Source organism: Manihot esculenta, chromosome 13 (genome assembly GCF_001659605.2).
Source record: "Manihot esculenta cultivar AM560-2 chromosome 13, M.esculenta_v8, whole genome shotgun sequence".
Taxonomy (NCBI): Eukaryota; Viridiplantae; Streptophyta; class Magnoliopsida; order Malpighiales; family Euphorbiaceae; genus Manihot; species Manihot esculenta.
The window spans coordinates 36,677,189-36,703,437 of NC_035173.2; the positions used below are offsets into that span (position 1 = coordinate 36,677,189).

General features: G+C 40.0%; 3 protein-coding genes across 4 annotated transcripts; 1 reads left to right on the top strand and 2 right to left on the bottom strand.

The window, feature by feature from the left end:
• Positions 1-9,869: 9,869 nt before the first annotated feature.
• On the bottom strand, positions 9,870-10,502 carry LOC110629471. Its single transcript, XM_021776457.2, has one exon. The coding sequence runs from the start codon at positions 10,353-10,355 to the stop codon at positions 10,077-10,079; it is 279 nt and encodes a 92-aa protein (XP_021632149.1). The 5' UTR covers positions 10,356-10,502; the 3' UTR covers positions 9,870-10,076.
• Positions 10,503-13,639: 3,137 nt separating this feature from the next.
• Positions 13,640-16,341, top strand: LOC110629393 (protein THYLAKOID FORMATION1, chloroplastic). The gene is made up of 5 exons (XM_021776344.2): positions 13,640-14,044; positions 14,417-14,684; positions 14,938-15,151; positions 15,587-15,702; positions 15,992-16,341. The coding sequence occupies exons 1-5, from the start codon at positions 13,843-13,845 to the stop codon at positions 16,080-16,082; spliced, it is 891 nt and encodes a 296-aa protein (XP_021632036.1). The 5' UTR covers positions 13,640-13,842; the 3' UTR covers positions 16,083-16,341.
• Positions 16,342-16,474: 133 nt separating this feature from the next.
• On the bottom strand, positions 16,475-22,741 carry LOC110629392 (diacylglycerol kinase 5). 2 transcript variants are annotated; one of them, XM_021776343.2, is made up of 13 exons: positions 22,585-22,741; positions 21,576-21,791; positions 21,390-21,509; positions 21,154-21,282; positions 20,754-20,839; positions 20,254-20,377; positions 19,443-19,491; positions 18,889-18,971; positions 18,534-18,601; positions 17,757-17,831; positions 17,551-17,638; positions 17,341-17,457; positions 16,475-16,936 (listed from the first exon to the last, which is right to left on the bottom strand). In XM_021776343.2, the coding sequence occupies exons 1-13, from the start codon at positions 22,657-22,659 to the stop codon at positions 16,613-16,615; spliced, it is 1,554 nt and encodes a 517-aa protein (XP_021632035.1). In that variant the 5' UTR covers positions 22,660-22,741; the 3' UTR covers positions 16,475-16,612. The 2 variants fall into 2 exon arrangements, with proteins under 2 accessions (XP_021632035.1, XP_043805384.1); XM_043949449.1 differs by lacking the exon at positions 22,585-22,741 and adding an exon at positions 21,954-22,142.
• Positions 22,742-26,249: the final 3,508 nt, after the last annotated feature.

The window sequence follows — 26,249 nt, forward strand, 5'->3', positions numbered from 1 at the left end:
AAGAAGACTTTCGGATCTGTCTGGGAGGTTCGGCCGCCGAAGGTGCCGCCGAACCTGCCTGACTTTCGGCTCTGGAGGGACTTTCGGCCGCCGAACCTGCCGCCGAAAGTGCCCTGTTCAGCCACTTCTTGCATGTTTTTATGTGATATTTTCAGGATGTTTTAGGGGGTTTTTGGGGAGTATATTAGAGTTGTATTTACGTATGTTTGGTCCCTCATTTGAGTCCACCTGTGTAGGTTCGGACCCGAGGAACCGAGGACCCCAGCAGTGAGTTCAGCTGCTTCGGTGTTGTCAGAGTCAGCCAGAGGTGAGTGGAACTAAAACTTAATCTTTTAAATTAAATGCTTTACCATGTTTCATGCATCATGATTATGCAATAGGATGATTGCATTAGTTTTCACGAATATGCCGCATTGCATAAATTATTGTTGATGTGGGTGAATGTCGGATGACCCAGTTAGTCCATGACAGGAAGACCAGGCCCCATGCTACAGGCCTGGCACAGAGTAAGAAAGACCAGGCCCCAGTCTACAGGCCTGGCACAGAGTAAGGGAAGACCAGGGTCCCATCCTATGGTCTAGTACGGTTATGGGACTTGAAGACCAGGAGCCAGAGGAGGCCCTGGGAAAATGGTAAGTAACGTATGTTCTGACAGGAAAGACCAGGACCCCATTCTACAGGCCTGGCACAGAGTTAACTTGGACTAATTGGCGACGAGTTCACCCAACCCTTATGTGAATTGTTTGTGTTATGATGCATTTCATAGAGCATAGTGTTAATGTGTTTTAATAGCTCTACTCACTGGGCTTTTAGCTCACCCCTCTCCCTTTACCCCCAGGCTTGCAGGTACAGTATAGTGCGGGAGTCCGGATAGAGTAAAGAAGTCATGCTTATGTAATAGCTAGCAAAGGACATGATCAAATTGTAATGTAAAAGTACAGTATAGTTATGTAATGAGTTTTATGGATGTTAGTGCGTGCTTGACCATAGATTGTTGTATCCCTTTTATACATGACCTTAGAGATTTTTATGATGTTTATGTAAACCAACTCAACAGATGTTATGTCACCCATTGGGGGCACAGATGAGATCCCACAGAGGGATCAAAGTTATGTTTATGTTTATGCACAGGTTGAGTTTGGTTGATGAGTATGGAAAGAAAAGTTTTAAATTTTTATGTATGTTGTTGATCATGTATGGGATTATACAGGTTTACAGGTTGTATGTTTGGCTTGCTACGGGTCCCGGCGGCCTTAAGTCGACCCGGATCCTAGCGCCGGTAGCGGTCCAATTTTCGGGTCGTTACAGTCGGACCTAGAGTGTCGGGCTCATAGATGTTATAGAAGGTCAAGCACAATAGGAAAGATCATGTCCACTAGGATAGGATGTGGAGTCCTGTCTTGAATAATGATGTGAAATGCCATGATGATATGCATGTGCATTAATGATATGCTATGATATGTGGTGTATGTGATGCGGGTTCATGTGTGCCCACATGAACCATATGATGCTAATGTTTATGTGATGTGTGCTGTTTTTCAGAAAACAGGATGAGAGGAACTCGTCGATCAGCAAGATTGACTGGAGTACCACCTGAGGATGAGGGCATGAGCGCCCGTCCTCCAGCATTGCCTAGGGCAATGTCTAGTAGGTCTAACCGAGATAGAGCAGCAAGAGACCCTAGAAGGTCTCTGGATCTGGGTAGGAGCAGATCAGTGAGGGGAACAGTTCAGGGAGGAAGGTCAGAAGATATGGGGGAGGATATGGACGTAGAGCATAGGAGGGATGGCAGTTTGGGAGTTAGCATGTCAGAGGAAGGTATGGGAGAGTCCCAAGGAGGCACTCAGGCCTCGGGATTTGTTCAGCCACCCCACTACCCACACTTCTCATAACATCCCGGGTATTCGATGGGAGGTACATCGGATTACCCTAGCTTCACCCCTTATCCCACACAGATGCCATACCCACCATACTACCCACCATATTCACAATACCCAATGTATCCACCTCCACCTTACTATCCAAATCCAGCAAACCCTACCTCAGAAAATGTTTCACCACCTCCACCACCTACAGAACCAGCAGCCCCAGTTACTCAACCTTCTAGACCTAGCTCAGCCAGTGGGAGCAAGGTCAGGATGACAGATTACATGAAACTGGGTGCTCCTCAGTATGAAAAAGGGGATGACCCATTTGTGTATCTTGAAAGGGTTAAAGTGATCACAGAGGAGATTGGGGCTGATGACAGTAGAGCCATTCAGATGGCCGGGTTCACGCTTAAGTGCAAAAAGGCATGAGAGTGGTTCAAGAATTATGTGAACCCGAGAGTGGACAGCATGTCTTGGGAAGAGTTTGCAAACGAGTTTGCAGGATGGGCTTTTCCCGATAGTTCAAGGGAGCTGAAGATGATAGAGTTTGAACAGTTGAGGCAGACGGATGAAATGAGTGTAGAGGAGTACACCGACAGATTCTTGGAGCTGTTGCCTTTTGCTGGGCAGAGTCTGGATACAGATTCGAAGAGGTCAAGGAGGTATGTCATGAAACTCCATTCCAGGTATTCCTCCTTGATTCAGTCAGTGGACAGGGAGAGCTTCCATGCCATAGTAGATATGGCCAGGAAAATGGAGGCCAGTGCCATCATTCAGGGGACAGTTAAGCAGACAGTGGCACAGCCTTCTGGTTCTAAAACTCCGGGTGGGGAAAGATTAGATCCTTCTACCCTGAGTGCAGCAGCTTCAGGCAGTAAGAGATGGGGTAAGCCCAAGGGTAAGAAGAATAAGTTCTGGAATAAAGTCAAGTCCAGTCTGGGATTTGGAAGTGGCTCAAGCTCTGGTGCGGATAATGCAGTTTGTGCGAAGTGTGGTAAGCCACACAGGGGAGTATGTTGGTTTGGGACGAACGCCTGTTTCAGATATGGTCAGGAGGGGCATATGGCTCGAGAATGTCCAAGAGCAGTCCCGATGGCTCAGTCCCAGCAGACAGCCTCAGGCAGGGTAGCGCAGCCAGCAGCTCCAGCCATGACTCAGGCCAGTGGCAGAGGCAGAGGGAGAGGGGCAGCCTCTTCTTCAGCGGGTTTCAGAGGTGAAGGTCCATCAGCTCCAGCACAGATCTTCACAATGACACAGCAGGAGGCAGATGCATCTAACACCGTGGTGGCAGGTAACTTAGTCATTGGTTGTTCAGATGTTTATGCCTTGATGGACCCTGGTGCATCTCATTCTTTTATCGCTCCGAGAGCCGTGGGGAGGTTGGGTCTGATGACTTCTGGGTTAAAGTGTCCTCTCTGGGTCAGTGGACCCAAGTGTGATCCATCGGTGGCAGAGTCAGTCTGCCAGTGTAGTCCTGTGTTTGTTGAGGGAAGATGCTTGTCCGCCGACCTAGTGGTTCTAGATTTGACAGATTTTGACGTCATTCTAGGGATGGACTGGTTATCTACCCATGGTGCTACCTTGGACTGTAGGGACAAGGTAGTCAGGTTCAGAGGTCGGGATGGGTCTGAGGTTGTCTTCAGAGGAGACAGGAGAGGTACACCTAGAGGTCTGATATCAGCTCTTCAGGCTCGTAGGTTGCTCAGGAGGGGATGTCAGGGGTATTTGGCTCATGTGAGAGAGCTTAGCAGACAGGTTAGAGAACCCGCCTCAGTGCCAGTGGTTATGGAGTTCTTAGATGTGTTCCCAGACGAGCTGCCAGGTTTACCACCTGCTAGGGAGATAGAGTTTGAGATAGAACTGATGTCTGGAACCCGACCGATCTCTATCCCTCCCTACAGGATGGCGCCAGCAGAATTGAAAGAGTTGAAGGAGCAGTTACAAGAGCTGGTAGACAAGGGCTTCATCCGACCGAGTACCTCACCCTAGGGTGCTCCAGTCTTATTTGTCAGAAAGAAGGATGGATCCCTTAGACTTTGTATCGACTACAGACAGTTGAACAAAGTCACTACCAAGAACAAGTACCCTTTGCCAAGGATCGACGATCTATTCGACCAGCTAGCAGGAGCGGGCTGTTTCTCCAAAATAGATCTGAGATCTGGGTACCACCAGCTGAGGATCAGAGATGAGGACGTGCCAAAGACAGCTTTCAGGACCAGATATGGGCATTTTGAGTTCCTTGTGATGCCGTTCGGGTTAACCAACGCCCCTGCAGCATTCATGGATCTCATGAACAGAGTGTTTAGCCAGTACCTGGATAACTTCGTTATTGTCTTCATAGATGATATCTTGGTGTATTCCAGGAATGCAGAGGAGCATGCCCATCATCTGAGGTTAGTTCTACAGACCTTAAGGGAACATGGCTTGTATGCCAAGTTCTCTAAGTGTGAGTTCTGGCTGAGGAGCATTTCGTTCTTGGGGCACGTAGTGTCAGAGAATGGGATAGAGGTGGACCCCAAGAAGACAGAAACTGTGGCTAACTGGCCTAGACCCACTTCAGTGACGGAGATCAGGAGTTTCTTGGGTTTGGCAGGTTACTACAGGAGGTTCGTTCAGGACTTCTCGAAAATAGCAGCTCCTCTGACCAGACTGACCAGGAAGAATCAGAAGTTTGTGTGGACCGACCAGTGCGAAGAGAGTTTTGAAGAGCTTAAGAAGAGGTTGACTTCAGCGCCAGTTTTAGCTCTGCCATCTAGTGATGAGGACTTTACAGTCTTTTGTGATGCGTCCCGTGTGGGACTGGGTTGTGTACTGATGCAAAATGAGAGGGTGATTGCTTATGCTTCGAGGCAGCTAAAGAAGCATGAGTTGAATTACCCCACACATGACCTTGAGATGGCAGCAGTAATCTTTGCACTCAAGATGTGGAGGCACTACCTCTATGGGGTAAAATGTGAGATCTTCACAGATCATAAAAGCCTGCAGTACATCCTGAGTCAAAGAGATTTGAACTTGAGACAGAGGAGATGGGTAGAGCTGCTGAGTGACTATGATTGCAAGATTCAGTATCATCCGGGTAAGGCGAATGTCGTGGCAGACGCCCTAAGCCGGAAGTCACTAGGCAGTCTATCCCACATCACGGCAGAGAGGAGACCAGTGGTGAAGGAGTTTTACAAGCTCATTGAGGAAGGTCTACAGTTGGAGTTGTCTGGTACAGGTGCCTTGGTTGCTCAGATGAAAGTGACACCCGTGTTTCTGGAGCAGGTGGCTCAGAAACAGCATGAGAACCCAGAGTTAGTGAAGATTGCCAGGACTGTTCAGTCAGGTAAGGACAGTGAGTTCAGATTCGACAACAAGGGGATCCTCCGCTATGGGAGTCGTTTATGTGTACCAGATGACATAGGGCTAAAAGGAGACATTATGAGAGAGGCTCATAATGCAAGATACAACATTCACCCCGAAGACACCAAAATGTATCAGGATCTGAAGAAAGTTTATTGGTGGCCAGCCATGAAGAGAGAAGTGGCACAGTTTGTGTCAGCCTACGAAGTTTGTCAGAGGGTGAAGCTGGAACATCAGAAGCCGGCTGGAATGCTGAACCCGCTACCTATTCCAGAGTGGAAATGGGAGAATATAGCTATGGACTTCGTAGTGGGGTTACCGGCAACGTCCAACAGATTGGACTCCATATGGGTGATTGTGGACAGACTCACCAAATCTGCTCACTTCATCCCTGTCAGGAGTGGCTATTCTGTGGACAAGTTGGCGCAGGTGTACGTTGATGAGATAGTCAGACTGCATGGGGTTCCTGTTTCTATAGTGTCGGATAGAGGACCCCAGTTCACCTCCAGGTTTTTGCGGAGTCTGCAGGATGCCATGGGTACCAGGTTGGATTTCAGTACTGCCTTCCATCCACAGACAGACGGACAGTCAGAGAGGACCATCCAGACCATAGAAGATATGCTAAGAATGTGTGTGCTGGACTTTGGCGGTTCTTGGAGGCAGCATCTACCTTTGGTGGAGTTTGCCTACAATAACAGCCATCATGCTAGCATCGGGATGGCTCCATATGAAGCTTTATATGGAAGGAAGTGCAGGTCACCCGTTTGCTGGGAAGAAGTTGGAGAAAAGGCCTTGGCAGGGCCTGAACTAGTAGAAATCACCAGCAGGGTGGTACCCTTAATCAGAGAAAGAATCAAGACTGCTGCAAGCAGACAGAAGAGTTATGCAGACATCCGCAGAAGGCAAGTAGAGTTTCAGGAGGGGGATCTGGTATTGCTTAAGGTGTCTCCAATGAAGGGAGTGGTTCGCTTCGGGAAGAAAGGTAAACTAGCCCCACGATACATTGGACCCTTTGAAATCTTGCAGAAGATTGGGAATGTGTCGTACAAGCTAGATTTGCCTGCTTCTATGGCAAGAATCCATCCGGTTTTCCATGTTTCAATGTTGAGGAAATTTGTGTCAGATCCGGGCAAGGTTCTTAGTGAGCCTGATGTGGAGATCCAAGAGGATCTCACCTATGTTGAGCAGCCGGTACGGATCCTAGACACCCAGATCAGAAAGCTAAGGAACAAGGAAATCCCGATGGTGAAAGTCCTTTGGAACCACCACAATCTGGAAAAGTGCACTTGGGAGACACGGGAGTCTATGCTCCGGCAATATCCCCATCTCTTTTAAGGTTAGTCTCTATGTGTTTTATGTTGTATGCCTTGCATGTGCTAGTTGAGGAACATTCGGGGACGAATGTTCTTAAGGGGGGGAGAATGTAATACCCGGCTAGACTCCGGTATCGGAATTCCTACCGTCCGGTGGAATCTCGGATGTCGGAAACCTCTAGTAGGGTAAAACCATATTTTTATGAAATGTTTTAATGTGTTTTATGTTTTTAGCATGAAAGAAAATGAGTTTTTGCATGAAAATAGCATTGGAGGAAAACTCAGGTTCGGCCGTCGAACCTCAAGTTCGGCCGCCGAACATGCATGCGTTGTGGGTGTGCTTTAGGCCCCCGAAAGCATAAGTGAGGGAAGTCCAGGTTCGGCCGCCGAACCTCAAGTTCGGCCGCCGAACGTGGCATGCATGCGGAGGCACATTCGGCCCCCGAACGTGGTCTGGCCAGCCACTATAAAAGGGTCCCTTAGCCGAAAACGGGCGAGCTTTTTCCCCATTTTCGGCCAAGGTGAGTCTCCGCCGCCCCTCACCCATCTTTGGTGTCTTTCCTCTAGATCTTTCAAGATTTTCACTTGTTTTTACTTTATTTTGAAGATTTGAGCATTTGAGCAAGGTTTTTGGAGCTTAGAGGTTCAAGAACTCAAGCTCTCCCAACTTCGAGTTTAGGTCGTCTCTCTCTCGATCTTCAAGAGGTAAGAGCCGATCTTAAGCTCATTGCATGTTTAAAGTAAGTTTTAAGTAGATCTATGGGGTAGAATGCATGTTTAGGTTATGGTTATGTTTATGGGTATAAATGTATGTTCATGATCAATGTGGATTCTTGATGTGTTGTAGATGGGGTTTATGATGGTTTGAGACCCCTAGGAACATGTATGCTTGTGTTTGTGTGTTGTAGAATAGGTTTGATGCATGTTGGAAAGGTTTGGAGGCGAAATGTGCAAAGGGAGCCAAGTTTCTGCCCTTTGGCAGAAACCAGGTTCGGCAGCCGAAGGATTTTCGGCCGCCGAACATGGCTGGGGAGGCAGCCTTTCGGCTGCCGAAGCTTGCCCCCGAAAGGAGACTTTCGTCTCTGTCTGGCAGTTTCGGCCGCCGAAAGTGCCGCCGAACATGCTTGAGTTTCGTCTCTGTCTGGGAGTTTCGGCCGCCGAAGGTGCCGCCGAACCTGCCTGACTTTCGGCTCTGGAGGGACTTTCGGCCGCCGAACCTGCCGCCGAAAGTGCCCTGTCCAGGCCTCCTTTGCATGATTTTGTATGGTTGTTTCATGATGTTTTAGGGGGTTTTTGGGGAGTAGTTTATAGTTATGTTCAGGTGTGTTTGGTCCCTCATTTAAGTCCACCTGTGTAGGTTCGGACCCGAGGAACCGAGGACCCCAGCAGTGAGTTCAGCTGCTTCGGTGTTGTCAGAGTCAGCCAGAGGTGAGTGGAACTAAACTTAATCTTTTAAATTAAATGTTTTATCATGTTTCATGCATCATGATTATGCAATAGGATGATTGCATTAGTTTCACGAATATGCCGCATTGCATCGATTGTTGTTGATGTGGGTGAATGTTGGATGACCCAATTAGTCCATGACAGGAAGACCAGGACCCCATTCTACGGCCTGGCACAGAGTAAGGAAAGACCAGGACCCCATTCTACGGCCTGGCACGGTAATGGGACTCGAAGACCAGGAGCCCAGAGGAGGCCCTGGGATAATGGTAAGTAATGTATGTATGACAGGAAGACCAGGACCCCATGCTACGGCCTGGCACAGAGTTAGCTTGGACTAATTGGTGACAAGTTCACCCAACCCTTATGTGAATTGTCTGTGTTATGATGCATTTCATTGAAGCATAGTGTTAATATGTTTTATAGTTCTACTCACTGGGCTTTTAGCTCACCCCTCTCCCTTTACCCCCAGGCTTGCAGGTACAGTATAGTGCGGGAGTCCGGATAGAGTAAAGAAGTCATGCTTATGTAATAGCTAGTTATGGACATGATCAAATTGTAATGTAAAAGTACAGTATAGTTATGTAAGAATGTTTATGGATGTTAGAGGTGTGCTTGACCATAGATGGTTGTTATCCCTTTTATTACATGATCTTAGAGATTTTTATGATGTTTATGTAAACCAACTCAACATATGCTATGCCACCCATTGGGGGCACTGATGAGATCCCACTGAGGGATCAATGTTATGTTTATGTTATGTATGATGTATATGCACAGGTTGAGTTTGGTTGATGTATATGGAAAGAAAAGTTTTAATTTTTATGTATGTTGTTGATCATGTATGGGATTAAACAGGTTCACAGGATGCATGTTAGGCTTGCTACGGGTCCCGGCGGCCTTAAGTCGACCCGGATCCTAGCGCCGGTAGCGGTCCGATTTTCGGGTCGTTACAGCCTGCCTCAGCGCACACTGCGTCCCTACGTCCCGCTGGACAACCAGCGCTCCGCAGTTCTACCCGCACTTGTCTATCAAATGTTCCTTCAGCCCGCTCAGCCCGCAAATCGCAGTTCTACCCGCACTTGTCTATCAAATGTTCCTTCAGCCCGCTCAGCCCGCAAATCACACCGATGCCAGTTTCGCCCATAAGCTTACCATCTTGGCTTATCCAACCGTAGGCCTACCAGATCAGCAGCCGGTAGCCAAATACCTTCCTTAGCCAACCAACCTAAATCCAACACTCCGAATTTGGCCTCCAAAAATATTAATTTATCCAACACTCCGAATTTGGCCTCCAAGAATATTAAACATGGGTAAATCAAGCCTAGTCATGCACAATATCAGGAAATTAGATGGAGGACGGTCGATTTTTTTTCCCCTAAAAAATTTTTTCTCAAAGCGGTGGATTCAGGTCGGAGACAGACGCAAGTATTGTTTAGAGACTTGCACTATCTTTGAGTGAAAGTTTTTGAAGTTACTGCAACGACTGCCCTTAGAGATCCATCCTTCTTTTATTGCCACATCACCATTGACTATAATTATCTACGATGCCCAGGTATCTGATGAATCAAATGCACCAGCAGGAAATTAGATATAGACAAAAACAAAAGTTTCCTTAGAGAAAAATCTTTTACCAAGAAAGACAAAGGATCCAAAACCAAGAGCATCTGGTTTATATCCACAAGGATTGATAAAACTCTCGTAGCATTCAAGATTCCTCTGCAGATTAAAAACTTTAATTTTCGGAAGGTTTTGAGTGTTTACTTGCTCATCTTAGTTTCTCATTAGAATCGTTTTTTTATTTCATAAAGAAAAATCACCCGATTCAACTTTATATTCAATTAGGATTTTAGTTGGGCATTCAATTGTTTTGGAACAATTTCATAATCAAAACATATAAAAATATTTTAATATTGATTTTTTCCCATTACTTGTAATTATCTCAACAATAACACACTACACTGTCAATATATAATGTACAAAAATTATCCCTAATATAATTAACCACTTCAAGTAGTAATGGCTTCTCAGTGGAATTAGCTGTGCTCATGGACCCAAATCTTGAAGTGCTTTCCATGTCAAGACTCTACAGGCAAGAGGAAGCTAGGGCTCAGTTGTTAGGACCCCAGCAACTCAGGTACATGATTGTCCTCAAAGATTCCTCTGCCTGTCTTGATTCCGTCACTTTACCAGAGACTACAGCACCAGAAGAAGAAGAAGAAGAAGAAGAAGAGATCTTGTTGGCTTGAGATATTGTCCTGAGGTTATTCTTGGCATGTTGGTGAAGTGACCTTATAGTGTAGTTCCATCTGCAAAACCCTTGGTCCTTCAAAGCCTCCACAGCTCCAATGCTGGCTGCAACCATCCAGGCCTTCACTGCATAACCCATCTTTCAATTCCCTTCCTTTTTCTAGTAAAGATCACAAGCTTAAGACTCACAATTCACAGAGCAACGAAGAAAATAGCTTCAGTTTGATGATTGATTTGGTTCCTTGTTGGTGGGTATATTTATAGAGGAGGATTAGATTGTTGCCTCAGGTTTTTGGAGAAACCATTAGAAGCCAGTGGTTTTTAGGCCTGTTGGAATGTGGAAAGCAAATGGTTTTCTTCAAGTGGAATGACTATCCTACCCTGACATAACTCCTTCGTCAAATTCACCATGTAAGGGCATAATGGGGTTTTGATGGCCCAAGTGCACAAGGTTTTGTTTATGAAAATCAAGCTACGCCTGAGGTATGGGAGCTCAAACCCACTTTTTCCAATTCTTTCTACTTTGAAGTTCAGCCACTTGTTTCTTTGACTTAAACACAATTATAATTTCATTAAATTAATTAAAATTATTAAATTTAATAATTATTTTTTAAAATATTTTTTTAATCTATATATATATATACACACACAGTTATGATCTTTGGTTGTTCTTGATTTGCAGGTGCCATATACAGAACCTCTGAACTTTCAATGTCTCAATATCTCCATGAATTTCTCTCAAGACTTGACTTTGCTTCCCCTTGGAGCCTGAAGGCTGTGACTTATTTTATTACTATATATAATATAATATACATACATATACAGAGTGAGGATAAGGGGATGGCCAATTGGCAGTGGGTTAAGAAATCAAGACGCAGGCTTTGTCCTTTTCTTGAATATCTGCTATTATTATAGTGAAGCAAAGTTTCAAACTTTCGCTCAATGCCAAAAACCTGTGGGCGGGTTTATTTTTCTCTTGGTGGCAAGTGTCGACATCCTAGCTTGTATCAGGGGGCACCCGAAGAAAGGAAAAAAGGCTATAGAATTTTCATAAGTAGCTTTAAATCCTGGATGCATCTCGCAAATCAGATATTAGTAGTTGTCATCATAATTCATGAGCGGGTTATGCAAAAGGGCTGTTCAACACCTGAGAAAGCTAAGCCTGAGCTCTAGAGGAATGGTCGCTGCAGTAAAGCCTTCTCAACCTAAACAGCCGCCCGAATCTGCCAACAAATATGAGGCTAGTTGGGTTTCAGGAAGGGAAGCAGAAGCAAAGAAAGCTGGGATTGACGAGAAAAGCAGGGCAAAACAAGCTGAGAAGGCTGAGAAAATCATGCATCTAGTTTGCTGGGGACCTCAAATTATTTAACTAGTACTTCAAAACTTCTGGTAAATTACTAAGTTCTGGGATTCCTAATGTGTTAGGAGAGCTGATGTACTGTAATTTGTACTTATACTCTAATGTTTACTTGGTCGTTAGTTTTCAGTTATTCATAAAAGTCCATTTCTTGAAGCACCTACTTGCAAAAGCTAAACCAAATTGTAGATTACTTGGTTATGCAGAAGTTTAATCCCTCGAAACATGATGGGTTTGAGTTGTGCTCAAAGATCAGAATTCTAAAGGGATTTTAAAAGATTTTGAGGTGAGACAGATACAGGAAGCTGATACTTCCTAATCAAACATGATGTCTTTGGTAATTGGTACCTTTGCCAATGGAGATAATATTGATAGATAATTTCAATCCCATACATTGACCAGTTTGATATGTGATTTTATAAGCTTACTTTTTCCCTTGGGATCCTTCACAAGGAACATAACATCTTCCAAATAAAATAGGCTTTTCATTGTCAAACATCACTAATTTAAATCTCAATTTGATGTAAAATGCAGTGCAGAATGGAATGAACGGGTCACTGTGATCTGTTGGTTTATGCTTCGACTTCGTTTTGTTTTTGGTCAATTTCATTGCTTCCCATTTCCCCATTTACTGAAAATACCAAGATGAAGATTTCTTCAATGGACAGAGACAGTCATAGATCCATTTACTGAACACAATTATGTACATTCACCACCATAGCAGAAGGTGAACTACCTTGTAACACCTCTGTTGAACAGTTGAACTAAAAAGAAGCAAGGAAAAATAAGATGATTTGCAAATTTCCACAGGTAGCACAGACAAACACAACTCGTAGTTCACAGTTAAAATAATACATCATCATCAGTTAGGGCCCCCAACAGCTCAAGTACATGACAGTCCGCAGTGACTCTTCTGCCTGCTTAAGCTTGTAATCATCTACGTTTTTACCAGATTTATTCAAGTCTTTTAGACTCAAGTTACCTGGAAAGCTCGTCATTTGCTTGGAGGTAGCAGCTTCCTGGAGGGATTTCACCCTGGAATCGCTCTTTGAAGATCTGTCTTTAACTCCTTGCATCTTCTGGGAACTCGGTTGAAGGAATTCCTTGCTTATATATCTCAAGTTCATTGCAGTATACTATTTGTTGATCTAGTTTGCAGGAGGCAAGTGATGAAGAAGTGTATCTATATATAGAGGGGAAAAAAAGGTGCAAGGTCTTGCTGTGCAGTTACCTGCTTTGGAAAAACACCACGTTCAGAGAAAGTAGATTCTATTAGTCTATGTTTTTTTTTTCTTAGTATCAAATTTATTGACTGAAAATCTAGTGAGACCACTTGGCAAAATCCATTTCCTTGGATGAACATCAAGCCTCATGGCTCTGAGTAAAGCAAATAAACAATTTAGAGCTTTTGACAAAAGAACCCTTTTATTCTTATTGAAGGAATTGACCATTTTTCTCACTGTAAATGCCAATTCTTCGTTTGCAAGGCTAGCCAGTGAATACTAGGTCGATAGAGGCATGGAGGCTTGCAAATGAAATTTGGTTAAGGCTAACAAACACGTGTAAGCAAGAATATAATAGATATGTGATGTCTGCTTGTCTCCCTGAAGACCATTATAATAAAATTATTGTTGAAGCTTAAAGGAGATTAAGAAAGATTGCAAGCACGTTGATTCCGTAGCCATTGGAGCACTAGGCATATAACCATGTGAATTCATGGATAATATGTACACGTTAAAGCTAAGCTCAGTTGGATAAGATCCACATATGACACAATAACTATGCCTCCCACTTGCAATTTTCTCTTTTAATGTACTATAATATTTTTAATGTTTACCTAAAATAAAAATCAATTCTGAGATGAATTGCTTGAAATTTCGATTTCAATCCTAAACCAATTTGAACCGGACCAGTAGCCAGACCAATTGAGACCTGACATAGTTTCGTCTTTGAAGCTACTCGACCACAGCCACAAACAAGAGAGAGAAAATAACCATAACAACGACAAATGCCAACGTGTCAAGAGCTTACCGGCTATCTTCATAACCTCAGGAAAATCTAAAAATTTCAGCTTGGATTCAATACATCGGATCGGATAAGCCTCTCTTTCTTAACCTCACTTTCTCTCCCTTTCCCCCACCATTGCCCATAATTCTAATGCAATTTTCTACTTGGACTTCATCTCCCTTTTCGATATGATTTAGAAAATTTTTCCTTTCCTGCAGATTTTTTTTTCTCCCCCTTTTCCCATTTCTCATCTATAGAACAAATGGCGGCAGTCACTTCAGTCTCCTTCTCTGCAATTGCCCAATCCTCTAATGATAGAAAGGCCTTTGCTTCCTCCATACGTTCTTTTGCTTCCAATTTCGACACTTTCAGATTCCGTTCGAGTTTTTCTTGTCACTACACGGGCGTTAGAGCTTCAAATTCTACTTCTCGCATGGTTATTCATTGCATGTCCACTGCCACAGGTCACTTCTTTAATTGTGTATTTCACTATCCTAATTTAATTAGGGTTTGTTCTTTTTGTGATGATTACAGCTTTGGCTTGGCCTATCCCTCCTATTAGTTTCCTTGTTTATAAGGAATCGCATTAGAGATTTTCGATTCGTATCTGAAATTGTGGGAGGAGCTGATTCTTGCATGATTTAGTCACACAGTCATAGCCAACAAATAAAACTTAATTGTAGTTTCTTAAATTTGCAGCTGAACAGGGTGCCCGCCTGTCAGCTAGAAAGTTACTACTCCATTGTTTTAACTTTGTATCTTAGGCTTGTTGATGTAGTTTGGTAGCATACGCTTTTCTTAGTCATGATTTGTTCTCCTGATTGATTGGGTTTCAGATGTGCCCACCGTATCTGAGACCAAGTTCAATTTTCTGAAGGCATACAACAAACCAATTCCAAGTATCTACAATACCGTTCTGCAGGAGCTGATTGTTCAGCAACATTTGATGAGGTACAAGAGGACTTACCGCTATGACCCTGTGTTTGCCCTTGGTTTTGTCACTGTGTATGATCAACTAATGGAAGGATACCCAAGTGATGAAGATCGAGATGCCATTTTCCAAGCATACATTAACGCATTGAAGGAGGATCCCGAACAATATAGGTTTGTCTTATTTGGAGACTTTTTTCTTTACTTTAATACATTCCCCTAGTTTAACTTTTAGTTTTCAGTGAGGCAAATGTAAGTAATTCTGGCAAAATGAACTTTTTTGAGGTTTCAAACATATTGAGGAATTGCAAATGAATCCCGTAAATTTTTTGGAATGCATTTACACCAAAGAATCTCTTAAAGCTTTAATAAATTAGATGGAAAAGCTTGCCATTAGTACAATAAGTTTGCATGTTCTGGACTACAGGATTGATGCAAAAAGGCTAGAAGAGTGGGCTCGATCTCAGACTGCCACTTCATTAGTTGACTTTTCATCCAGAGAAGGAGAAGTTGAGGGGACACTAAAGGACATTGCAGAAAGGGCTGGGAATGGGAGTTTCAGCTACAGCCGTTTCTTTGCCATTGGCCTATTTCGTCTGCTTGAGCTTTCAAATGCTACTGAGCCAACGATATTGGAAAAGGTTTGTTTTGCATTACTTCCATGTAATTATTGAAATGTATTGATTCTAGCTGTTGCTTTAAAAGATTAGTTTTGTGCAAAGTACAAAGAATTTACTGTTTGTTCTGTTACCCATGATAATTATAAGCTGTTAGCTTTCCTAAGCCTCTAGAACTTTAGTTTCCATGTGCTAAATATTACAGTTAAATGTCCCACCGCGATAGAAGATGCATGATTTGTTATCTTTCTGAATGGAAAAATGGATTTTTTATTTTTGGGTATGGCATAATCAAGCTGCATGTAGTTTAATATTCATTTTGAAATTAGTATGTGGAAGGCCATGGATTTATCCGTTGGTACCAGCTTGGAATCCTTGGATCCTACTTTAATTATCATAACAAGCAAAGGTTTTTTTAACTAATGGGTAAACAGTTTTCTTTTAATTTCAATGGAACAGCTTTGTGCAGCCTTAAAAGTAGACAAAAGAAGTGTGGATCGGGACCTTGATGTGTATCGCAACCTCCTTTCCAAACTGGTTCAAGCGAAAGAGTTGCTCAAGGAGTATGTGGACAGGTAAAGGGGAAAAATTAACTCTTCTTGCTTACATTCAGTTTCTTTTCTTCATCGCACAGTTTGGTATTTTACTTAATTCAGCTGGTTTTGCAAACATAATAACTTTCATCAGTCTGGCATTCAGCTGTAAGCTTAAGTTGCAACTTGTTAATTGGGAAAATTAATTACATAGCAAGAACGGAGAGTGATGATTGATGTTTCTCTTGGATATAGCATGATGCTTTTAGCACTTCTCGCTTAGTTAATCTTGTATATGGTTCTTGTTCCTGAAAATGTATTTGGTTTTCAGGGAGAAGAAGAAGCGAGAAGAACGGGCAGAGTCACAAAAGGCTAATGAGGCTGTCAAAAAATGTCTGGGAGAACCACAGTATGTGAGCTAGTGGTGCAGTCAGTTGAGGTTCCCACAACACTGATCGAGTCCTATGAATCTAATTAATTTTTTTTTATCGTCTTTATTGAGGTAAAATATGAACCTCAGGTGTCTGCAGTGTTTTATCAGCATGTGGGGCTTGCATTTTCAAGTCTCTTGTTCTGCATAAGGTGACCAAGATATACACCATTATAATTTCACCAATGTTTGTATATTTCTTTTTCTTTCTTTTTGTTATACCACAGATGTAGCATTTTCTTCTTGACTCCTATCTGCTGTTGCTTGTGCATTAGCCCATCTAAGGTCCTTTCCTCTACTACGAGCTCTTGACCATTTCAGTGTTTTTTGCAGTTTACATTTAAACAAAACGAAACAAATTCAGCCTTCACTATACAAAAGAAGGAAATCAGAAAGAAATTGTATTGCAATTTAATTTTGATGAATTTTTTTGGTCCCAATAAAAATATTACTGAAACATGTGATATCATCCGGTTCCCATTACAAATTCCAATCAAAGGGAGAAATATTTACTCGAAGGGTTTAACTAAGATGTGCAATATCAATCCCATCTGGGATCTTAAATGTGTCGGCTGCACCAAATTTCTTCCGCTCTTCTCCATGTTCAGATTCATCTTCATTACTATCATCGTCTCCATCATCATGATTGCATGGTGATGAGGGATCATTAACACTTCTAGACCTGCAATCGTGGGTTGCAAGCATATTGACTTGGCCAAGGTGAGAGATTTCCACAACTACAGTATCATCTTCTTCAGGTAGGGGTTGCTTCCAGGGTTCTCCATCAATCCTCATAAATGTATGGTCAGCATAACCTTTGTGGAACTCAAAACGGATTTTGTGTGCCTAGTGCCAAAGAAAGCCATAAATAATGTGATATTACATATTGATTTTCCAGTTCACATTAGTGAATTTATGAGTCCTCTTAGTATCATCAAATAGGGGGCAATTTCGAGAAGTGTACTATAGCATTTATAACTCGAGGAACAACTTTCATTTTTATCATATTCCATGGTTTAGTGCCGTTACGAAGTCCTTGGATTCATTAATGGAACACTGACGTGCAATATCTTCTGCATCAACCTGTATTGCTACTTCAACATTCTATTAACAGATCCAAGGACCATGTCATGGTGCTAAACAATAGGGTATGAAAATGAAAATTGTCAATTGAGAAATAGTGATAAAAACTACATGGTATACTTTCAAAATTATCCATTAATGTTGATTCACACAGTTCTATTTCTTACTTGTGCAAGACGAGTCCCATGTCCATTTGGAGCCAGCAAAACAAGCCCATGCCAAGCATCTCTAAAACCAACAACCTCAAGAAGTCCATCATCCACATATGGTGGAGTCAAGTCCCTCTGTATATACAGACAAAGAAATTTTTTCATTAGTTATTTTCTGAGTGTTATCAGTTTGTATAGAATTGAAAGTAGATGACCAAGTGAACTGACATCACGTTGTTTCTTGCTATTTGGTGTTCCCCAAGGACTCAATCCACCAGAAAAACTGGGCAAGTTAAGGCATACTATCGATCTAATGCTGTTTAAACAAATGATGGAAGGGAAAGATGAAGTGGTTAACATATTAACCAGAAGCCAACATAGAGAAAAAGAAGCTCAACCCCAATTAAGACAACAACATATGACCATTAAGTTACCTGCGCGGTATATGGAGATCTTGCCATTGACCATGTCTTTTCATGACTTTAACCTTTGCAAGCTGCGCTATGTTCCTGTATTACCCCAAAAATGGGGAAATCATTATAATACATAGATATACAGGGAGAAAAAAAAAAACAAGAAAATTAATTTGTCCTAGGAAAAAAAATAGTATGTGTTCAAATTCCATATAAACAAAATCATTCTGATGTCAAAGTACTAAAGACCAGTATGTGTCCAAAATCCATATAAGCAAAATCCGTCTAATGTCAAAATGCTAAAAAAATTGAACACATGCTGGAAAAATTAGTCGTAGCAAGCATTCATCTCAACGTGGAGTTACATTGGAGCTAAAAAGTTCCTTAAACACTCTTTTGTTAAGTACAGAAGAAGAAAGGAGTCAGATAAGTACATAATTATATGAGTTAACTATACTTTATGTTTTCTAGGCATGCCAGCTGGAATTCAAAAGTATAAGAACTCATAGAATTATTGAATTCCACCTAGCATGCAAGAAACATGAAAGTATAACTAACTTATAAATTATTTACTTATCTGTCTCCTTTCTACTTCTGTACTTAAACAATCTCTTACTCAGGTGAGTAAAACAACTATTGCCCAAACAAAGCAAAGACAGAAAACATAATAAGATTCTCGTGATGAAATGAAAATTTCGAAATGGAAAGTTCTTTATAGCAGAAAGATATATTGGAAGATAAAAAAAAAAAAAAAACAGAGTAACTACATAATCTATGAAGCAATAGGTTTACACTCACTTTGACGTAGGATGAAAAAGAGAAGCAAAAAACCACCCTTGTGTACATCCAAGCTTTGCATAAGTACTCTGGTTTGCAAGAGCAAAAAAGAGGGATAAACTAGTAAAAAAAGAGCCATTAGCAGCATTTCTTTAGGTGAATAATGTAAGAGATGCATAAGCAAGACTAAGATAACAGACATGATTTACCAAAATTAATAAATTATTGTAGTTCAAAATTGTTTCACCATAAGTTTAAATGTAATCCCACAAACATGTTCAACAATATACCAGGAAAATAATGCTTGTAGCTACTCTTAGTACTAGCAGTTAACTAAACAGTAGTCCCACACTTAGTGCATAAAGATTCAAAATACCTGGTTAACTAACTGATTTTTAAATTTCTCTGGATGTAACTTCCGCTCAGAATGAAACGCATATGATACTTGAGCATCCATTCCTGTCAACAACAGAATGCACGTGTTTCTTAAGTCACAAATTTTTATTGAGTTGATCAAACTTTAGAAGGCAAGAAAACAGTTGGATAGTGAAGATCCAACTAAATAAATTTATCTATTATGGTTCAATTTCATAGTAGAAGCTAAAAAGGACAGAACAAGGCTGACAAATTAAACTTTGTTGTTCCCTACAACTTTATGTTTCAATCAGTACTCCTCTTAAAATTTATAATTTATTATTCAATTATCCACTCAAAGTGGGTGAAATTGATCCAGTAATTGGATACAAGCAAACAAATATTCTTACCCTAATGGTAAATATAAAAAGAAAATAAATTTATAATTCCAAAATATGAAGTATTACTAATCACACTGAAGTTTGAGACATTTGCACAAAACAAACACTCTTTATAAGGTCAAATTGATTGGTGGAAATAATGCTTGTATAGGTCTGTTCAGGGAAGCATTCTTACCCATGCTGAAGTAATTCCAGAATCCCCCCCGAAATGTGTGGTAACCTTCCTAAAAAGGAAACAAAATATTGTATGTAAGAGCACATAATGAAATATTATATCCTATTAAATAGAATGTGATATAGAGAAAGTTAAGAAACACAAGGTTTGCAATGATTTTCTCATTTTCCTCTAGACAGGACTGAGTTAACTACCATCATGAATACAAGTCCATCCTGCTAATGCAATAAACAGAATTTGTTTTACTCGCATTCATAATAATTTATATAAAAGCATAATTATACAAATAATTCAACGACAATTTGCCATATAAACCATAACATTTAGCATATAAGAACTTCAAAACGTTCCTCCAGTGAACAATGGAACAAAGATCAACAGCCATTTCTAGGTTGCAAGTGCCTATGCCACCTGGTAAGCCATATAGTAACTGAAACACTTGCCAGAGTTTTATTATGGTTTAGGTTGTCTCACTTATGTTTAGAAGAAGGTAAGGATTTCTAAAAGTTCAAAGGGGCTTAAACAGTAATGCATGATAACTCAAATTTGGGAAGACAGTGACGCCACTTAATATAAAAGGCATAAGCTCAAACTTATAGGCACAAGTTCAAACTTAATGGCAAAAAGTTCTGTTCAAACCAGCTTCAAAGACAATCTTGGGTGTTTGAAATTACAGCTACATAGTATATATATTCCAAAAAAGTAGCACCAACTTGGTTCACTACAAGAAGAGAACAAGTTAAAGTGCTAGAGTGTCCATAAAAGACAAATGTTTAAAAAAAAATACAAAAATAAAAAAAAATTTGCTCACCATGTTGAGTTCATCAGTTGGAGAAACACGCTTAAATGCATGAAGAGAATGTGGTAGCTCAAGAGGTGCAATGGGATCACAGGGACCTTTTCTGGGAGCCCTCATCCTCATGAGAATATGCCAGCTGAATCATATAAGACAGAATGAGGAACCAAACAGGGAAAGCAAAACTAAAATGAATTAAATAAAGGCAAAATATATGTCAATAGATCACACCATCCATATGAATACTTCAGATCCAAAGAAATAAAGATCATATGTCTACTAGAAAAACATTTCAGGAAAATAAAATATACTTGATTGGTCTAGCTTAAGAACCAGAAAATAAAAAACAGAGAATAAATAAATTAGTTGACTTGTACCAGAAGTAGTATTGCCAAGCAGTGACACTGTAGAATTTTTAAATGATAATAAAGTAGAGAAGAAAATTTTCAAGATCATTAATATGGAAATGTAACAAATCTGAAACATGGGAGAGAACAAAAGTTAAGTTGACTAACTTGTCTATTTTCATTTCCTTAGCTTTCTTTACTTGGTCCAGGAAAGACATCACAGAATTACGATCTGTTCCAGGATTCTTCTTTCCCTGCAAAACAAAGATTTGCATGTTACCAGCAACTTTTGTTACAATTACTTAATTATGATCCATTTCCAAAACTGTGGTGATCGATGGTCCATAAAGCAGATTAATCAAGAAAAGAGAATTTTAGAGGGAGAATGCATTTAATAGTATATTTCCGTAGATGCACATAAAGAGAGATTTAGGATGACCATGCATAAGCATAAGAACCAGAAATTATTGAAAACGAAGATATCCCTTCCACTCCAAAAGTAGTACACAGATCTGCCAGTTAACAAAGAGAATAAAATTTAGCACAGTAAAGAGAGGCAACAACTCACCCAACCAAAGGCAAATGGAAGATTGTTTCCAGTTCCTAGAGGCACTGTAGCGATTGGGGGTGGATGCGATAACTTTAGATCGCAAACAACTCCAAGAAGCCAGCCAGCCGTTCCATCACCACCTGCAACCTAAGGAATCCAAGTACGTACTAACTTTACATAAATTGCATTTTGAATTGTGCAACATAAAATTGATAAGTCCATAGAACTAAAAGGAATAAAACAAAAAAACTCACAATGATTCTTAACCTCCGCTCAATCTCAACGGCCAATTTACTTCGAGACTTTAGCACTTCCAGATTGAGGTAAATTCTTCGCAAAACTTTATCGGGTGCCTCTTCTCCCAGATCAAACACCTAAAAGGCAAAATAGTGAAACATAGAACGCACTCAAATGAAGTCCACATGCAAAGCGACGTATACCTGTTTTTCATTTAGAAGGGAACGATAGGTGAGAAGGAGATCACCGCCCAGCTGACCACCACTCTTGGAGTTGATAAAGACTAAAACGGGACATTCAGGAAGAGGAGATGAAGATCCATCATCAGAAACGTGCAATTCAGGCTGGAATATGAAAGAAGGGATGCGAAATTCATTCAAATTGGATTCAGAAACAGAATCCATCGCCGCTGGTTCCATCTGCAAGATCAATGAAGAGAGGATTTACGTTGAAATGAAAAACGGAAGAGATTAAGAAGATAGAGTGAAGGGATACACTTATAGTTTTTTGTTTAAGAAAAAAAAAAAGGAGGGATCTCAAGGATCAAAAGGAGGAGATAGAAAAGGTGGCCGTTGACTGACGAATGTGAATCTGAATCACGCAAGCCTTTGCTCAGTAAGCATAAGTAAATTAAATTAAATTAAAAATTCTCTTGGTATGATTCACACTTCAGATAATGAAAACGGGAGTGGTGACGTAGATTCCACACTGGCACGATGGCCATCGCTGTGGAATCTTGCTAGATATTTTGTTTTGCTGCGGTGGCATAATTATGAAGGTCATTTTGTTAGAAGTTTTATCTTTTCGCGGGAGTTGAATTCCAACCGCCAATTTTTATAGTATCAATTATCTACGTTAGCCCATGGGCTTTGCTAGGCCCAAACAAAGCATAATGACAAGTGTGTAGCATAAAAGTAATTCTGATGACTGTTCTAGCACTAGAAAATATATCTCCAAAGTCGAATTTTCTTATAAAACACAAAATATTAAGTTATAAGTGTAATATAAGATTAAACTTATAATTGGCATGAGAAAACCCCCTGTTTCATATAAGATATGTATGGTAGTCGTTGGTATTTTCAACTCTTTTGAAAACTGAACTCTCCATTAAAACAAGCAGCAAAAAAATAAAATCCAACCGACGGAAAGTCGGCAACCCAAAATTGAAATTGAATCGGTGATGAGGAGAATAAGGAGAGATACAATGGTTACCTGCTTTGACATGAAACAACATGATTTCCGTTCTCGATGATGATGCTTGTTTTTCGAAGGAGCACTATTACCCATGCTTCCAACTTCTAGAGAGGTCTTGGAGGAGGAAGAAGAAGAGTAAGGAGGAGGAGGAGATGAAGGAGTAAAGGAAATAGGGAAGAGAATGGACTGTCTGCCTCTGTATGTACTACAAACGCGAGGGCGACTAATCTGACCAATTCCTTTGATTTTGCAATTTTTTTATATGCGAATTTGAATGTGGAAAATTCTTAGTTTCAGTGCTTCCCCCCCTAATAACGTTTGTTAATTTAGTAACATTCTATAGAAATTGATGAAATAAAATAAGTTGTTTATTTATTTAAAATAAAATAATCACAGATATATTTTCAGCATGATACTATCTGATTAGGTAAAAAACACAACTTTTCTTAGTATTTTAAAATCTTATGACTTTTGTCTTCAAAGTCATTACAACACGTGGTCTCACAATTGGGTGACGTATTATCAGTCCGCCAACTTTTTATTTGTTTTTTTTCCTTCTAGGTTGTGAAAAATTTTTAGACATACTTAAATGCAAAAGGTAATTTATGCAATCTAACTTATTAAAAACTGAAATATCATATTTATAATCATAACTTAAATTAATTGGCAAAAAAATTATCTGAAATTTGAAGTTAATTATATTTATATAGAGAGAGATCATATTCATATTTTGAATAAAATTTACAATATCTTTAAATATGATATCAATTTTAAATTTTACGGATATATATTTATACACTGAATTTTAAATATGGATTTACAAGTGATATAATACAGTAATCATTTAAATTAGATCATGTGTTAGCACTTAAAAATAAAATTACGTGATAACGATCTGATCATATGATACTTGGTGACGGGTTTTGCCAAGCCATAATTCATATATTAGTCTCATTAAATAAGACCTTTTATGCTAAGGCCATAAAGTGGGTTCTGTCAGACCATAATCTGAGTGTTAGTCCCGCTAAACAATGCATTATATGCTAGACCACAAGGCACAAGTCAGGCCAGGCGACCATGTGTTAATCCTATTTTACAAGAAGTTTCTAAGGCATTTTATGCCCAACCCACAAGGCGAATGTTTGCCAAGCCACGCGATCGAGTGTTAGTATTGTTTTGTAAAAAGTTTCCAAGGCATTGTATGCCAAGCCATGAGGCGAGTATTAGTTAGGCCATGCGACCGGGTATTAGTCCCGTTTAGTAAAAATCGGGTGTTAGTCTCGTTTTGCAAAAAGTTTCTAAAATATTTTATGCTCAGACCACAAGGCGGGAATTAGTTAGGCCACGCGACTGAGTGTTAGTCCAATTTCACAAAAAGTTTCTAAGGCATTTTATGCCCAGGCCACAAGGCGAGTATTAGCCAAGCCACATCACTGAGTGTTAGTCCTGTTTCGCAAGAAGTTTCTAAGGCATTTTGTGCCCAGGCCATGCGATTGGGTGTTAGTCTTGTTTCGCAAAAAGTCTCTAAGGCATTTCATGACCAGGCCACTAGGAGGGTATCTGTTATGCTAACGATCGGGTGTCAATCCTGATTAATAAAATTCTCAAGTCATTATCGTGACCGGATGCTAAATTTAATTTATTATTTTTTTCTTAATTTATTTCATGGCCACAAGACAATCGTCATTTATGGGTGTTAGTCTTGTTTTGCAAAAAGTCTCTAAGGCATTTCATGACCAGGCCACTAGGAGGGTATTTGCTAGGCTAACGATCGGGTGTCAATCCTGATTAATAAAATTCTCAAGTCATTATCGTGACCGGATGCTAAGTTCAATTTATTATTTTTTTCTTAATTTATTTCATGGCCACAAGACAATCGTCATTTATGGGTAGGAGTAGGCAAAGCGATGCGAGTGTGAAAGGACAATCTAAACAAGCCACGTGTTCCAAAATTGTGAAGACAGTTGTCACCTTCGAATATGAAGAATCGAATACTGACAGGGGGCTTTTGATATAACACAATAATCACCTAAAGAAGACCATATGCTGACACTCGAAAACAATGCCACGTTGCAAAAGTCTAAGAAGATAATACTCGGTCCCTTCAAGGGAAAAGAAGATCCGAACGCTTCAGATCTCATCTCTTCGTCAAGACTCCCCCTTTCAACTACAGGCAAGGCTCTACGGGAAGTTACCGTTAGAGAATGCAATCCAGTAGATTCTCATTACAACTATGATCGCAGGATCTCATATCCACTAGTTAGTGCTAGTCAGATTTTCAGGAGATTTTGATAACCAACTCCATCTTCTGATAGTATAAAAGCATATGAAAACAGAAATCAAAGTACACAATTCTTACACAACTACTCTTAAGTCAAACTTATATAACTACTCTTAAGTTAAACTTACACAACTATTTTTAAGTCAAAGCATTACATTGCATATGCGCATCTCTCCAGTTTACTGTCTTGAGTGTCAAGTAGCTGCCATAGGTACCAACAACCTCATATTTTTGTCTTGTAAATTGACCAATCGTAGTATAACTCTGTTTCAGCCACATCAATAAGAATTTAAAAAAAAAATAGAGTTATACACTTTTGTTCAAAAGCAGCTTTGCCATCAATGTAAGTGAGGTCGACCATCGGCAATGGTCACATATTAGGAAAGAAATAGATTAGGAAAAACTCAAAGCTTTTGGGTATCAATGGAAGAAGAATCAATTGGGTGTTCTCGAGTGCCTGAGATCAATTTGTTCTTTTTTCAAGTGTTCTAAAGTAATTTTATAATATACTCTCTCGTTTGACCGATGATTATATTAGTTGACTATCAAAATTTTTAACAAAAAAACTTGATAATTCTATATTAAAAATATGAGGGAGATTTTAATTGATCTCAAAAATTATAAGAGCCAACCAGATAATTTTATAAAAATTTAGGGATTTTGTAGTAATTTTCTTTTAGTTTTATTCATCATTATTTAATTTGATTCATCTATAGAATCGTTTTCAGAATTTAACTTATATGTTAGAAATTTCACCATCTTAGTTTGGTTAATTTCATAAATAAGCAAATTAACTAATAAGTCATTATTTTCCAATGCCTTGTCAAACTTTTAAGAATTTGTGGCATCTAGAAAGCTTTAGGAAATCCTCAAAGAAAAACCCATCAGTTACCTTCAGTTTAGTTGCAACTCATCATGAAGGATTAAAATCAAATTTGATGGAGTAGTAAATAAGGCTAAGAATTAGGGTTTAATTGCAATTCTCATTTAGGACTCGTATAGACTGGAATTATATGTGAAATCAGCTTATTAAATATATAGAAAACTTCTTACAAACTACTGGAATTATAGGAATAAACTTAGAATAAAATAATATTAATTAGAGCCCAACCCAAAAGCTGGCGAGCTAAAAAGTCACGTGTAAAGGCCTTGATTCACATGACCCATAAACAAAGTAGCCCATGGATCAATCATGAATGACACTATGATTTAAGAGAAAAAAAATATAATAAAAATCTTGGAATGAATTTAAAAATTTGTTATTTATTTATGTAACAAGTTAACAAAGCAGACAGAATCCGCCATCCATTAATCTAATCGATTGCATCATCATATCTACGTGCATGGGTATTATTTATAGCCTTAGCCACCAAGAAAATAGAGATGTTTAACAAATCCTCTA